The 17,268-nt window shown below is 36.5% G+C and overlaps 1 protein-coding gene across 1 annotated transcript; it reads left to right on the plus strand.

The window, feature by feature from the left end:
• Positions 1-6,680: 6,680 nt before the first annotated feature.
• Positions 6,681-14,228, plus strand: LOC116293870 (uncharacterized). The gene is made up of 3 exons (XM_031701371.2): positions 6,681-7,188; positions 10,242-11,254; positions 12,863-14,228. Exons 1-2 carry the CDS (start codon positions 6,892-6,894, stop codon positions 10,290-10,292), a joined length of 348 nt encoding a protein of 115 aa, XP_031557231.2. The 5' UTR covers positions 6,681-6,891; the 3' UTR covers positions 10,293-11,254; positions 12,863-14,228.
• Positions 14,229-17,268: the final 3,040 nt, after the last annotated feature.

Raw genomic sequence — 17,268 nt, forward strand, 5'->3', positions numbered from 1 at the left:
AATATATAAAGAAAATAATCAGAAAATGTGAAATTTCGCCCAAGTCATTTAACCGGGAATTTATTTGCACGGGCTGGCAATTCTGAACGCCGGGTATGGTGGTAAATGTATTGCTATAGGTTCTGGGACCTCCCGGTCAAATGATTCAGTGAAACTCGCGTGCCTATTGCTTTGAGATTCACATTACATGCTAGGGACGTCTAGGTAGACGGGTAGAAAAATAATGAATGAATCACTTTAATTTCAAAACGGCACAATAAAAACCCACATTAAAGAACCACTATTTCCCCCAATCAGGCTGTAATGGTTTTAGCCTGATTGACTAGATTTCAGCCTTAATCATATCCTTTTTGTAATCACTACCAAATCCTGCAATCTGATTGGTTCAAAGGAGGGCGATTAATTCCCAAATCGCATCCTTAGGAGCTCTTAATCGCATTCTAAAAAAAAAATTTTGTTAACGATAAAATAAAACAAAAAAATATAAAAAAAAGTTTTTTTAGATGTTTTTTTTTTTTGTTCCATTCGCATTTAGTTCTTCTACTACATTATACTGATTATTCTGCACTCTTTATTGTGCCTTTTTCTTATGTATGATTACAAAAAGGATATGATTAAGTGGTAATTGAACTTCGTGTCGTGCAATTTTGGTCTGAAATCAAACTTGCAATTACAAATCACACTCCCGCTACGCGGTCGTGTGATTTTGTAATCGCGCGTTTGATTTCAGACCAAATTGCACTCCACTCAGTTCAATTACCATTATTAATCAGCTGCTTCTGCGGTTTTTTAATGTAGTAAGTTAAAAAAAAGTTATTTACAGAAAAGCCGTTTTCAACCAAATCATTTACAACTATGAAATGAATCATGGTTATATATCGTAATTGAGTATTGATGACAATCATTATGAGATTATAATCCAAGAGAAATCTCATTTCGTCGAATTGTTTTTGAAAATTAAACAGATATCAATTTTTCGGTTTTCTTTAACTCATGATGGGACTGTATTCCAGGCTTTTGCACTCCTATATGAGAAAAACCCTTCGAAACATTCGGTTTTTGAAATGTCATTTTAGAATAACATCTTTACAAAGTCGTCATCTTAGCTTTCTTTAAGACGACAACTATACGGGTTATGATCCAATAAAACTGAGTAAAATATTTTAACATAAACTAGCTTTTTGATTTTAAAAACATTTTTAAAACCTGGCCGGCAACATATAAGTGCAGATAAATTGACCTCCCGGTCCTCAGACAATGGTATTCGAAGTAACAAGAAAACAAGTTTTTCCCCAGTTCTATTCCCGGTTTGATATTAACTAGGTGTTTTCCCCATTGTATTCCCGGTTTGACGATTAAGTTTGAAACTAGGTTTTCTAGGTTTACAATTTTGAGGTGCAAAAGGGATAGTTGCATTTCTCACTTACTCCCTTGCAGAGCTCCATGTGCTCTGTCCAACCACAAGAAAATGTATACATGATCGACAGACAAGGGGACAGGAGCGCAATCAGAATCGAATCAGTGTTTTTTTTTTATCTTGGCCCATTATAAAATGATCCTGATTTAGAAGCAAAATTGCAGATGACCCACCCCTGAAAAAAGGATCCACTGATTATTTACCTATATTCAATATAAATCCCAAAAGAATTTTCTTGATTGCACACGTCTTCCACATTGTAACATTGACTGTTTCGGCTTCTTCTTTCTCTGTCATCGTCTTCCTCACTATCAGTAATTCCTATTTCATGAGTAACAATGTCAATTTCTTTGTCGCTATCCAAATCTTCAGTACCTTCACCAGTGTCCTCACATGAATTATCATCATCTTCAGTGTCCTCGCGCGAAATACCATCTTCTTCATGCTGCATAGACAGCCAAGCATTTATTACTTGGATTTTCTCACTTTTGTACATTTTGCGCTTAAGTAAGTTGTGCTTTTTTAAAAATAGGTCCAAGACAGCAACCCTCTGCTTCTTAAGCATTCCGCTTTCTTGTATGTCTTTCCAGTCATAGTCCTCGTATGTTTTAAGTTTCTTCGCTTCCTTTGTTTTTTTTTTTTTGTTTTTTTTGTTTTTTTCATTTGCCCTTTTAATTTTTTTCATTGGAAGGTACTACAGATGTTCTACATACTTCCTATCCAGATCCTCTGCCACTGCACATTTTCTTGAGATGATGACAATTATAATAGTAGTCTATTTTGTAATGGCCCACCCTTTTTAGTTGTCAAATTTTATCAACAGCCCACCCCTTTGAAGGAGTTCAAAATTATGTGACCCACCCTCTGATTTTGCCCCCACTCCCCCCTTATACTTTATGACCAGTCCCTTATATAGATAGAAAAAAGAAGATAAAAACAGACAAGAGTATCTTATTTTTTAAAGACCTGATGATGTTGTCGAGATGACAGCGAAACGTTGTCTTTTACAACTAGTTTTCTTATTAAAGAGTTTATTTGTACAAGAGTTTTTGGTTTCATGGGCCATCCATGTAAATGACGAGAGCAAAGGAACATTCCCGCGATATGTTTGTGCGTCATGTAAGCTTTTTATCTCTCTAAGGTTGGCAATAACAAATAAATGGTCTTTCTCCCAACTAACTGAGTGAGTGGGCACCTCATGATTTAAATACAGGCTGTTTGTGCCAAAATTCTATTGGCACAGCAATCTCGAACTGAAGACTCTTGAGCGATACTGACAGTTCTGAAGAGCTTTATTTGGAGCAAAGTCCTCGCACTTTACATTCCACAGCATATATATGTATGGTGCCTTAGAAACTTTGACTTGGAAAAAGCAAAGGAATCGAGGCAATAAACTGAAGGTAACAGAGACCATGTATTTCCAGGACAGAGTACATATTAAGAAGACCATTGGACGTAAGCGACCATAGGAAAAAAATGACCTCAAGTCATGGACAGAAAACAGAAATCCCATTATTAAAGGCCATTAAAGGTCTATGCGAAACTCAGTGATATAGAGAAAGAAAACAACCGATTTGATCCAACATGAATAGTGAAGGCAAGCTTGGATAGGAACATGGCTCCAGGGGTATGTAACTCATATACATGCATGTATCTGTATGAATCTGTATGAATATCTGATAACGTTATGGGACGTTTTGGATCGTTGAAATCCTTTACATTCCACACAAAACCTTAATTACGTGTATTTGGAACAAAATCCAATGGGAACAATTGGAATTACTCCCTATTATGATCTCCTATTATGACCCCGCCTCCCCCCCTCCCGCGCTTTTTTGAATAAGCAACTAAAGATCGTCAAATTATTAGATGTGACAAGGGCGGATCCAGGTTTTTTTTAAAGGGGGGGTCTCAGGGGTAAATTTTGTGGGCAAAGGAATCCCAGTCGCATTTTTACCACCACAGGGAGCCCATTTGACCTCAGGAATGACAGGGGGGTCGCGACTCCCCCGACCCTCCCCCTGGATCCGCCCTTGTGTGAGAAAAAAATAATGTGTGAATTCTTTCTGTCCGGTCGTGATGACTACCTTAATTACTATTGTAATAAGTGCAATTAACTTTCGATAGATTATGACCAAACTGATGAATATGATCTGAGAAAGATGATGGATGACTGTACCCTACTGAAGTTCAACGAGGCATGTTACGGAAAGAGGTATGCATAGATATATAGCTATTTGAAACAACGATCCTTATAGCTAGAGGATGTAAGAAACTCTAGTTCGCTAGCTTCAAAGAGAAATTGAGCCAGGTACGGTTGTCTCAAAACTTCAGATTCCCACACAGCAATCATGTAAAACAGTATTTGTCTTTTTGTTTAAATAAAGTTTTTGATTGATTGATTGATCGATCGATCTTGAACATCCAATAAAGACTTTACCAGCAAATAACCCCGTAATTTGATTATGACGCTCATATGGCTTTGATCGCGTACTCGTTCCTTTTCATGTGAGATGCGTTTAGTAATTAGTGAACTTGATCTATTTCAAAGTTCATCTGCTATGAAAACACGCTATTTACTTCAATTATTAACTAACAAGGACCATACTTCCAGACATCGAGTGCTGAACCGTCGTATGGCAGCGCGAAGCATTTACGGCTACGCCGGAGATTTCGGCCCCGACACCGCTATCCGGAGATTTACACACTGATCAGGAAGCTCGGCCGAAGCCTAAGGGAGAGGTTAGTCGGCCCCTAGACCGTAGATGATTAACCCCTTGCTATGACCAGCAAACTCATACTTTTTGATTGTCACGCTGTATTGCTTTGAATGCATACTCACTCCTTATCCATGTGGGATGTGTTCGGAACGTGCATCATAGTAAATTTGATCTATTTCAAAGTTCGTCTGCTATGGAAACATGACTTCAGGATTTTTACTATTTTACTACAGTGCGACTCATTAAGCAAGGCCACCCAAATAAATTTTAAATCAAATTCACATTTTTGAATAACAAATGAATTGATGAATTCTGGATCTTAAACTGTTTTTTGTTCACTTCGGATCGTAAACACACTCGTATAAAGTATAATATATGCTTTTAAAGAAAAAATGAATAAAAATTTGTACAGATTCTATTGTTTAAATACTTAATCGTGATTGGCTAATTTGTATGACTAATATTTTGGGTGGTCTTGGTTTGGGTAATCGCACTGTAATTAAGCTAGGACCATACTTCCAGACATTGAGGAACGGACCATAGTATGGCAGCGCGAAACATTTACTGCAAATCTAGATCTATGCCTGAGAATTTGGCTCCAGAGTTAATCCATTTCAAGAAAGCTCTATCACAGGGAATGCTCACCGACTCTGTTCGCGTTCTATATAAATCCGGTGGCGTGGAAACTGAGAGAAACGGAGGGGTATGAGTCATCGAAGCCATTATGAGCGTTCGAGGTAGCAAACTTTTGCGTCATCGGAAATCAAGCTGAAGAGATTTGTGAGATTTGTTAAAGACAATGGAATGAAGTGTATTGGGCTAAAGTAGAACTAGAAGAAGTGTGCTGTCAAGGAAGCCATGAAATGCGCGCAAAAGCTAGGGCTACAAATGCATCTAGTCTATACCCAAAACCTGTTATTACAAAGGCTGGAATAGAAGTTCAAGGGCAAAGACTCAGCAATAAGAAGTTTTTTTCTTTTATTGAGGATGCGAAATGGCAAGGTAAACTCTTCTTTTTTAACTCTTAAAAGAGTAGGTTTGAGGATAATGACGCTAACGATGAAGATTGTTTTGCTTGGCTCCACCTTTGGAAAAGCGCGCCTACGCACATGCACCGTAGTAGGTGTGCAAGAGTTATAGCACCAACAGCTGCTTCCAACAAAGCTCTTCTATTACAGAAAGACAGGTACCAGTGGCAGTGGGGATGAGAAGTGTCGATTATGCGGCAAAGGACCAGAAAGTGTCTCACACATCCTAGCGGGTTGTAGTGCGCTTGCGCAAACGAAGTATTTTGCGCGATATAACGCAATCTCGTACCCAGAGCCTGCGTTTCTTCTGGCATGCGCCGAGGGCTCTGACATAATCCATTTTTTTGAGACCAGATCTGGGACTTCCGGTATAAGAGCGCATACGTAAAAGACTTTCCAAAAATAAAAAAATATGTTCCCGATTTCTAATTCTTATTTTGATCGGAAGTAAATGCAGAACTCTGTTTGAAAGCATGATTTTCATTGATTATGTTTCAATTGCGGAAAACTGCACATGCGCCAAAAAAGAATTATGCCAGAGCCCTCGTTCTTTGCCTCAGGCCGAAAGAAACGCAGGCTCTGGGTACGAGATTAGATATAACGACGTCCTCAAGATCCTGCTCTTTGAAGTTCTAAGATCTCTATAGACCTGGTGACTTGGTACTTGCAAGTTCAGCCTAAGGCGAAGGATGAGAATAAACGGGCAGTTGCTTATTGAGATCTCCCACTATATGCCGACACTACGCATGTCAAGGCTAACAGAATTGATGCTATCATTATCAACAATGAGAAGAACAAAATCTCAGTCATCGAGATGAGCTGTCCTTGGGTCGAAAACAGGGAAGCAAACGGACACCGTTAAGAAACGGATAAAACTTTAAAAATGATGTTTATATTGTAAACATTTCAAATTTTCAATAACAATAATCATAAAAATAAAGTTACCAATCATCCAATAAGTTAAAAACATACCATTTCAATCAAAATTTCCTATTTCTAATTATTTGAAAATGTGTGACAGAATTGCGTGACAGAATCTAAAACCGAACCTCGATACTTTGGATTTTAATTACGTCACGTGAAAACCAAGAATACTGTCATATTAGTATGATTTGGTTTAATGTAATATAATTTAATTTAATATGACTTAAAAATGCAATCTTTTTTACTACATTTTTAAACTCTCTTGGTCCTTTCCTTGAACTTTAGAAACGTCAACCTAAACTAATACTTAAAGTTGGGGGGCAATCATTAATCAATAGTTAATTAATCACTCTTCTTCTTTTTCTACTTCCTTTTCTTCTTCTTATACAACTGTTTTATCGATCGAAACTATTTATGTAAGCGCAACTTCCATAGACAGCGAGGAATTTAATGATCTAAACGGCTATTGTGTTTGATTGACATAAGCCTTAACTTAATAACAACAACAAAAGATTCACTACAATAGCATGTATTAAAGAATTTTTTTAAAAGAAAATTTGCATTTGGTTTTTGAAGTTGTTTGCTCACTTGTTCACAAGAGAAGCTTGTGATTATTTTCTGCGGAACAAATTTGAACGCTGAAATGTGCAAGTTAAGTTGTGATCTCAGTTTTCTTACTTTGTTACTATGGTGGAGCAATCGACTCTATAGTGGTTTTTGATTGTAGCTATTGAAAAGCAAGCCAGTAATTATACTATCGTATTAAGCTGGAATACACATTATTTCTAATAGCAATGATGAAATGATGGATACAAAGGAAAATATCGTGACAGACAACAGTGGTTTCGATCTTGGACTTCGAGTTTGTGGACCCGGAACTACACGTTTGGGATTTCACTCATCTACGCATAGAAAACTAAGAAGGCCGAGAAAGCAAGCAAATGTAAACAACAATCAAAATAAGACATCTGAACTGTTTGAATCTCTTCAAAAGGATTTATTAGATGCAATATTTTCTCGTTCGCATACTCGTAAATTTACTCAGCAACATCCAGACACTTCAACAAGGATACACCAGATAGATACCAAGGAAAAACAGGTAATTCAAAGGTCAGAAAGAACGTTAACCTTGAAAGAGAGTTTTGTTTCAAAATCTTCGCCTATAAGTAGTTCATTCTCTGAGCATGTTAGATGTGGGGAGGATTTGTCTTACTTACGTATTACAAGTGTTGCTTTAAGAACAACTTCCGCATTTCGACAAAGACGGGAAAGGAATACTATAAATCATATTACTCCTTTAGAAATAGTGCTACGAAAACGAAGCAAGCCCGAGAAGTACACTTATAGAAATTACCGAGAAGCTCTTGAATCATTTAACAAAATGAGAGACGAAGCCAAACAAAATGAGACACGACCAGCCAAGACCCAACAGGCTGAAGAATCATACAAACTAATGCAAGAAAGTACAGCAGATAGATCTAATCGCGCTTCAGGCTGTGCAATATATGTTTCAAGTGCTAGAGAAAGTAAGAAAAAAATTAGGAAAAAAAAGAGTGCTACTTCAAGCATGCTTAATTGTTGTCACGTTTCTATGGCAACTCTTCCACAAATGAAAATTAGCTAAGGTTCACTACATGAGTTCAACAGAGTGATCAATAGACGACTTGCACTAAGAGGTCACGTGATCAAATCGGCCATTGTGGCTGGCATTCTACAGGATTTTAGCTATGCGAGAACGTAAAAAAAGATGGCGGATTCGGGTAGTTTTTTTGGTGACAAAAGGTAAGTTAGCGCACTAAATAACTATAAAAATCCCCTTTTCTTGCAAGAAATATACTCTTAGTACATATCTAAAGTAGATTTTTGCTATTGACTCGCCAAAAAGAGAAAAAACATGGTATTTTTTGCGCTACGATGTGAATACCTACGAAGTGTTTAGTCTTGTTTTGCCGGCTTCATGACCTTGTCACCAAAAAAAATACCCGAATCCGCCATCTTTTTTACGTTCTCGCATAGCTAAAATCCTGTAGAATGCCAGCCACAATGGCCGATTTGATCACGTGACCTCTTAGTGCAAGTCGTCTATTAACGGTTCACTCTTGCTCCAGTAGCCAGTTGACTATTAGTGGGCAAAGACAGCGTAGAGAAGGATGCTTTAATAGTAAGCTTGGAGATGTTTTTTTTGCTTTTCGCCCGTTGACGTCTTCGCTTCTCGAACGCTGCTCACAAAATCATGCAAGTAAAAATGACAGGAAAATCAATAGAAAAGCGTCTAGAAAAGCAAACTTCTCGGTCCACAGAGTTAGGGGAAGAAAATCTAAAGAAACTCGAAGAGAAATCGGTTGAGAGTTTACTTATAGTTGATAGTGGAAGCAAAACAGTTCTCATTTCATTCATTTTGTAAATAGGACAATAACATGACTTTTGGAGGGCATATTGTTTATTTATGGCCCGATTGGCATCATTTGCTCCCAAGCGTAGCGATTAATATCATATCATCAATAAACTAAGCCAAGACTGTCTGTTTTCGGCTTTCACCTCGTTAAAATTTGGTAAAACCTCGTTGAGCTCTTTCGGAGCAATGGTTTTCAAGTCGACACTGATTTTTCGTTTTTTACTCCATTTGTAAAACTTTTTCAGGCCCCATTCAGTTGCTCTCTTGGTACTTTTTGCTTGAGCTTTCGCCTCAATCTTGTCCTGGCCTAAGTCAGAACTTTTCCTACTCATTTCTAGCTTAAGATGTTGATAATCTTCCATATTTTGACGAAAAAAAGCTGCCTCAAATCTATTCAAACTCAAAACAAAACCGAGTCGGTGTAAAACAACTCGTGCGCTTTCAAATGGTTTTCTCCTCGATATTTGATTGGTCGAGAACGGTCGTACGAGCCCTTTTTAGCCAATCAGCAACAGGGCTGCAAATGTATTTGCGGCCCGCCAAAATCCATTTACGCCCATTGGCCGCGCGTTTTCAAAAGGCGCGCGCATTATTTGGCTTACTTTATTGATGATAATGCCCAATAAAGTTATTATAATAGTAATAGAGTTGATGTTCTTGGGCGTAGATGGGTCATTTTTGGCCCTTATAGCGGCTTTACGCCCTCGAACTTCAATTCTATTGTTATAGTAACAAAAAAAATTTCTAAATTATCTCAACAACAAAAAGCATTTACTGCAACTACAGTTGTGAAAAATACGACTACCACTTCAACAATCAAAATTAAATTTGATGCAAAAAGATGTTTATTCTATGAGTAGAGTCAGAAGTTAGTAAACCCATACCATTTTTATTTTCCAATAAAGTTGCTCATTTCCCCATTACAAGGGAAGAAGGTTCGTTAAATGACATTTCTGAATTGTAGACTTTTTTGAATGGTGCATTCTGCACTTAAAAAAATGACATTTGATGCAATGGCACTTGGATTTAGGACGAGCCAAACTTTTAATGCAGATCCTTTACATGAAACATATATTTGTTGACTGTGCCACGTCTAATGCTGAGCGGAACAGCAAGTCCATCGCTCTGTGCTTGGTACCAAATAAAATTATCAAAATCAGTGGATTTCCCTCTAGCATCATGACTCGGGGTTTTTGACCCAGACTACCAATTGGGGGAGGTGGAAGGGGCAGAGAACTTGAAGAAAACCACTCAAAAACCACTCGAAACCTAGGAAAGGATAAGCAAAAAAATATTATTTTACATGACACAGAGTTCAGGATTCGATTTGAACCGTTGAGGGACAAGTGGTTTTAATCCGCCAGCTATTTAAGAATAAACTATTGCATCGGAAGTGGTCTTAACCACTTAAGAATTTTGAAAAAGTATTAAAATAACGTATTAAAAGAAGGTAAGGTGGTTATAACTATACTCAATTCATCCTTAACTGATTGCAAGTTGTTAATTTTATTCGTCCGTTGTCTACATCCACTTTAAGATGAACCTCCAAATAGCAGATGATAGATAATGTGAGCTCAACAATTTATATAAATTGCCCAAAGTTTTATATCTTTCATGTGTAGGCTTTTAATTGTGATATTGCCGGACACAAGAATCTAATCATTCAGACAACAGAGTAATTCATAATCTACATATATATCTATAATCAATGTTGTAGAAAATAATGTGAATTATGTGTTTTTCATATTTTTCATTAGCGCGTCGACCAGTGCAAGTTAATGGAGAAGAACAGGATTATTGAAAAATAAACTATTCAAAATATCTACTTTGTAAACAAGGATTAGGATGGATTCTATAGCCGGAAAAACTCCACGTAGGAATTGGAGCAATGTCTGCCCATAGGGGTATTCTGTTCATATGTCATCATCAATGGTCTCACGCGCTGCTCTGCTGATGATGCTATATTATCACATTGCTTGTTCATTCAATAAGCACAAATCCATGCTGCTCTGAACTGACATACATACATCCTACGTGTATCACGTAACGTCCCGTTAAAATGCTTTTTAGTAATGCGAAAAAAAAGACCTATAAATCATACTTTTTTCCTGGATTATTTCAGTGAAAAAGAAATTGAAAAACAGTCATTTCATAGAGAACCTTTGGGGAATGAACATGAAGGCGTGTTCGAAAAACATCCACATAGAGGATTTGATTAATTTTTGACAAGTGTTCGACTTAAATCCAGACTTTTGTTATAACTTGGATGAGTGTGAAAACAAGGTTTGTCGGAGCTGCCAGCCAGAATCCGATGCACGCGTCACTGTTACAGAAATATGTCAGTCTGACAACCATTCTTCAGTGATCAAAGGTGCATGCTTCTGTCTAAGGGGTATAAATAGAGGTTGGTTACCTTACGTCTGACAAAGTTCACTTGTGTCTAGGTATTGTTAATAGCTAAATAATAGTAACTGAGAAACGTGACTTTTTTTAACAAGCAGATCATACACTATAGAGTACTTTGAGCATGAAACCTAATTTTGTGTTGTTTATATGGATGCTATCGATAGTGATAGTGATGACAGCGTTCCCAGAGAACGTCGAGGGAATTCTCGTTGTCCTTCATCGTGGACGAGTCAAGAGGCTTCGCACTGGTGTAAAAAAGAACATTAAAATCATCGCGGAGAAAAAAACCAAAATTCGTAATAGGAGCGAAATCATAAAACGCCTGAAGAGGCCCTATCATAAAAGAATTCCAAAAAGTATTAAGGTAAGCCATAAACAAGTGCATGGTACTTCATTAAAGGTTCATGAATGAGCTTTTAGATGGAGTCTGATTTAAACGGTCAAGATACAATTCGTAGTATTTTCGGTATCCATAATCATTAAAATCACTGAGAATTTTGACTGTTGCTGTTATTGGTGCTATTGCATCGCTGCAAGTATGTTAAATTAAAGTTAACAAACTAGCAGGATATTTTAATCTATAGACTCTTGTATTTTCGTTTTCAAATTGTATATTGACCCCCCGGTACATACTTGAATTAGTATGTATGATAAGCATATTATTAAGGAAGCGTCCCTTAAATAAACAAAATACTCAGAGTAAAATACTCAAATATTATTACGTGCCAAGAGGGTTCTATCCTTCGTGCTTTAAAGGTTTTAAACAATCATCATTAAGTGCTTGGGGATTAAGAAAAGTGGTTTAACTTGTCTCATGTCTGACATGTCATGTATGGTTTAGCATCTCAGGCATGCGCTCCCACAGCAAATTAAAAATATATCCAAAAACTATGGCAGCTCCCTAAGAGAGCTAGTACAGCAACGCATAACAATATAATGACAATAGTTTAACAGCGATACCCCACCGCTTGCTATGCCGGATTATTTTACATTCGACTTACATTGTATGCTCTGCTTGGGGTAAGGTGAAAATTGCTTTAAACGTCCTCATGAAATTTACTACCTTAAATAACGCTGAAGCAATCAATTAAACCGACAAAAAGATAACTTGTCCTGAAAATCATATGAAAATAAGGATATTTTTGTTTAAAGTGTACATTTTTCTTGATTAATTTTAAAAGAATTTTCTTAATAGAAGAAATTTTCATCTGTCGATATTCTGAGCTAACTTTTTGATTTTCCTATTAATTGTTTGACGTATTAATGAAGATGTGTTGAAAATTCACATGGAAGGTGTCATAAAAGTACATTGACACTCAGAATCAGGCATTATTGTTCAATGGCTATAGCTACCATGTGTTGATACCATTTGTCTATAGGTCTAAAAGTGCACAAAGTATATCGATGACAACTTTACCACCCTATTTTATCTTGAAAAGTAATTTCTTCAAAAATATTAAAAATGAAGTGGGCTGAAGATGAATATTTTCGTATGGCCGGCCGTGATTGGCATCTGTTTTTTTTCTTAAATGTGCTGAAAATTTCAGAGCGCAGGAGATTTGTAGGAGCATCAAAGAAGCGGCTCCGTAAAACAAAAACGTGTTATTAATATTGTTCTACCGGTACGCGACCACAATCAGCCGGGAAGTGGAGTGGCTTTGAAGATCCGTATAAACTGAGAACTTAATATGCCCCACGTAAAGAAAACATCCGTTAAACGATATAAAACCAAATATTTGTAATAATACTTTGTATATAATTGTAAATGCATCACAAACTGATTTGTAATTCTTGAAGGCATTGGACGAGGGTATCATAAATGTTAAATGAATTTTTTAATAAATATTTTTTTTCGATTAGAGTCACCTGCACCGGCATGGAATAAAAGCTTACTAATATACGCTTATAATTGCTTCTAGATCTTTGATAAGTTAAAGTTGCTTTCAAGTAAAATTTTGCTTTTGTTTTATAGGAAATTTTGCCAATATTTATCCTGTGAAGTCTGCAAGCCAAGTAGATATTAGACGTGCTAGTCAAGAGCTACCTCAGCTATAGGTTCCCTGGACTGCTGCTCACTACGAACAGTGCAACACAAGACGTTACTAGGGTTGAACATGTTTCTTAGCGTCTGATCTTAGCTTGAGATTCGGTTAAAGCCTGATATGCTGCGCGGGTTGTGACAGAAAAGAAGCTGGCAAATGTGTCATCATAAGAGAGCCGAGACCAATGTCTACTAACCGGCGGGCAGTGTGGGAATTCTTTGCTTCTTTTGAGAACGTCGACACTGCTACCGTGCAGGCAAGACATATTGACATATTTCAAGACAGTAAGATAGTAAGAGCCATGATACTGAGTGCCCGTTGAACTGATACGTCTACATCGTTTTCACCGTGCACTACAGCAAGCCGTCTGTTACGATTATGATGATTTCTTGTAAGGGAAATAGCACTTTCGTGTAAAATGCTAGCAGCGAAACTAGTTACGACAGTCCAGTTAAAAAAGGCCAGTTACATTCTGAGTTACTAAAACTAGAAAATTAGCTGGATTTTCAAACGTTGAAGATGAATAAAGATAAATTAATTAATTTTCATCAGAAACAAAAAATCGATCACTTTTGGATAAATGAACAAATAGTATTTTAAAACCTCAACAGCTCTTGCAGCAATATTTCGTATTTGTGTTGAATATTCTAACGGTTAATCGACAATCAGTAATTTCTCTGAAGACTGTTTTTTTTTAACTAATCAAAATGGCTGATGTTGTTGCAGCTTTCGAAGTTTTGCACTATATGATGACTATCACTGATGGGAAACCTGAATAATTTCATTAATGTAAAATTATGACTTTTTCACTTTTTCGTAATCATTTTCTCTCACTCTTCTCCCTTTCTGTGACTTATTTAGCTTTTTTCACTTTGGTAATGATCTTTGTGTCTTATTCGTTGCAATGGTTGGTTGGTTGGTTAGTTGGTTGGTTGGTTGGTTGTCTTTTGAAAATAGAAAAGTTGAAAGTTAAGCGTTTGTACTTGTAAGTTTTTCTATTCTTTAATCACATTTGGAAATTAACCTGAATAGCCGACATCTTTACAAAGTGCTTCAGAACATCTGGATTCATCATTATAATGTGAGTTTTCCAAATATTTGTATAGTTGCATCTAAAGATAGATTTAACTTTCCCTGTGTTTTTGAAGATGACTTTGTGTAGAGGCGATGCCAAAAGAAGTAGAGTCGATCAGTTATCATAGACTTACTACAAAGAACCTCTTTTTTCGTTCCAGGAGTTTGTAATCTAGGGAAGAAAGCTCTTTTTAATAAAGAGAGGCAGAATTTTACCCAAAATTATTTAAGTTTACTAGAATTACAACATATTTTACATAGATAAAAAATTCTACACACACTGTCCGTTCCTAGTCTGCGCGCGCCTGATATTTGCCTGTTTTTTGCCGACCTCGTAATGTAGATTTCAATGTTAGGTCAAAATTAAATCAACTTCTAAATTCCAATTGGAATTCAGTGGAACAACATCTACTCCGTGAAATCCACTGTTAATCCCATTATTTATTATTTATTGATTTACGATGGATACATACATGTCATGCGCATTGTAAACCCTGGAGATAGGTTAGGATCCGAAAGCTAGGTTAAATAATGAAAAAAATTCTGATGAAACCTATATGTGTTTTTGATTATCGCGTAGTCTAAAAAAAGCGATGCAAATAAAAGTGGGTCGATTTTGTTCAGACAAGAGAGAGCCGCACCACTTATAATTTGTTCCAGGAGGTTGTTAGACTGAAATAGCATAAATGTTTTAGTCTTAAAACATCCTCACCTCATAACCCCTTTACGTCAAATAAAAATAGACATAGACAGCAAACAAATTTTACAAAAACCTGGGCTGACGCATAGCGAAAGCAGGTGTGCCACTCACACCAATGAGCGAATTCGAGGAAGAGAGGGCATGGGATTGGCAATTATATCACAGGAAAGAGTGTTTGCGGATGACATGAAGTTAGAATCATTTATTTGTTGACTGGACCCAGTTCTGTCTCCATACAGCTGTCAATCTTTTGACAATTACTGGGACCTTATGGCTTTAACGGTTCTAGACTACTTTGGTAAAATACGTTTTAGATTTTACGTTGATTTTTTGAATTTCAAGCATTTGATGGTAGGCAGCAGGAAGATTTCCGAGACATTTAAAAGGTCAAGATGAAGAGGGAATCCATCGGAAAGGCTACACCATGACTGATCACTAGGGAGACAAATATAAGAATGAATAATCAGTTCACTTCAAAGTGAGGGTGATAGTAAGTATTAGTCTGTGTAAGGATTAATTTAATAGTTTGGTTAAATATGTTTAATCTTAACCGCACCCAAAACTCTAAGCATGCACTGCATCGTCTAGTACATTCACTTTCAAGTACTATTCAACGCAATCATAAATTGACTTGATTGATACGATGAACACTGTCTCGTTCCCAAAGTGACAGAATGCTTTCAATCTAGCCGTTTTTTAAACTAATATTTTTTTGCTTCGAAGAAGTGACTTCTGGCTTTCAAAATCTGGTATTTTTGAATAGGGTTACCAACAAAAGGTATACAATCATACAAACCTATTGGTAGATTTTGTAGTCTTAAATAGATGAATCATCAGGCAAATCACCCAGAAGCCAACGTATTGGGAATTATACTTCCTATCATATCCATCTAAAGGGCCTCATTCAAAAGTAGCGTTCCAACGATGACAATCCATTTTGATTAATCAATTAAAGGTCAAGAGGGAAGTGCTTAGCCAGGTATGTATCCAGTATCCAGTATGTGTAGTATTAATCCAGAAGTGTCCTTGCGACTGGAAAGGAAGTTCAAATATATTTCGAGATGCCCCAAACAATATCTAATATCCGTGCATGTGATTTAGACTGTGGCTGCCTTATTTCCTCTGAGAGGGTGTGTACTGACTCCATTCATTAAAGAAATCAGTCTGTATCCCCGTGTCTATATAAAGCATACAAATGATGCTCAGCACTATTTCAATAAGGAACACTAAGTGTAACTACTGAATATTAATATGTTCAAATTTGCATCAAATGGTCGTCTCTTTAAGGCAAGTTGCATCGTCGTTATTCTATTACTTGCTGAATTCCTAGAAGATTCTACTGGATTTATCGTCCTACATCACGGAATAAGGCAAAGAGTAAAAAATACAAGAACTAAAACAAGATTAAAACTGAAAAAACCTCAACTAACAGACACCGTGGCGCCGAAAATGAAAAAAGATCGACTCAGAAAACGTGACTACAGAATTCCAATTCTAATCAAAAAAAGGTAAAAATTAAAAAACAATATCATTATAGAATATCGCCATAGAATACCACTTCAGTTAAGTCAGCGAAGCCCGCATTTTATTATTTTGCCTGTACAGTTAGAATAAATACCGCGAAACCCCTTCTAATATTTGAAAAAAATGGATATACTCTCTTAAGAAACTTGAGTTGTTGTTTTGTGGACATTCAAATTAAGCTTCAATGGGAATTGCTGAAAGGGATCCAATTAAGTTCTTTTTTAGATATACTAAATGGTAAAATAAAAAATCATTCAAAAAAGAAATTTTATGAAAAGCATTGGCCGTGTATTTGTCTTTTATCGGACGATAGTTGTTAGATTAGACTGAGAGGAAGCCCAGGAACGACTCACAGCACCAACAGTAGCATCATCTTAAAACTGACTGCGTTCCCATCCTGATCATACAGCTATTTCAAAAATGTTGAATGCTAAATACTCAATAAAAAGTTAACAAAAACTTAAACAAAACAATTAATTGCCTTGCTTGGATCCACGATAATGCATGTGGTACTGGTACTGGATATTCCAAAAAAAATTGGATTTTAATTTTTGGATTGGATTTTTAAAAACCCTTTAATTTAACAGTAATGATAAAAAGGTAAAAATATACACCGTGAAAGAGATGAAAAAACTTATTGAAGATTGCGACGCTAGTCCTTCGTCCTCTTCTACTCCGACGAAGGACTAGCGTCTGAAACGTCATTAGAAACACCGACGCAGCTCACACTAGTTTTTAGCTAGTTATCTCTCCGTTAATTCAAATTAATTCTTATAAAATAACAAACCCGCCAAAAAAATATATATATATCGTATAGTATTGATGTATTTGTAAAGGATGACGCGAGCGTGTTTTGATACCCTCATCAAAATGGTTTTTGGCCAATATATCGCGCGCGTATTGTCCAAATTATTTTATAAAATATCTTATGATACTCGAAATCATATTTTTCTTGTTTATTTCTGAATAGCAAGTCTTGCTGATAAAATGCAAAAGCATGAAATGTTTATAAATCTTGAGCCATTGATGCATATCGCA

The sequence above is a fragment of the Actinia tenebrosa genome, unplaced genomic scaffold (assembly GCF_029948245.1).
Source record: "Actinia tenebrosa isolate PJP-AT-01 unplaced genomic scaffold, QUT_ActTen_1.0 PGA_scaffold16__25_contigs__length_10494907, whole genome shotgun sequence".
Classification (NCBI taxonomy): domain Eukaryota; kingdom Metazoa; phylum Cnidaria; class Anthozoa; order Actiniaria; family Actiniidae; genus Actinia; species Actinia tenebrosa.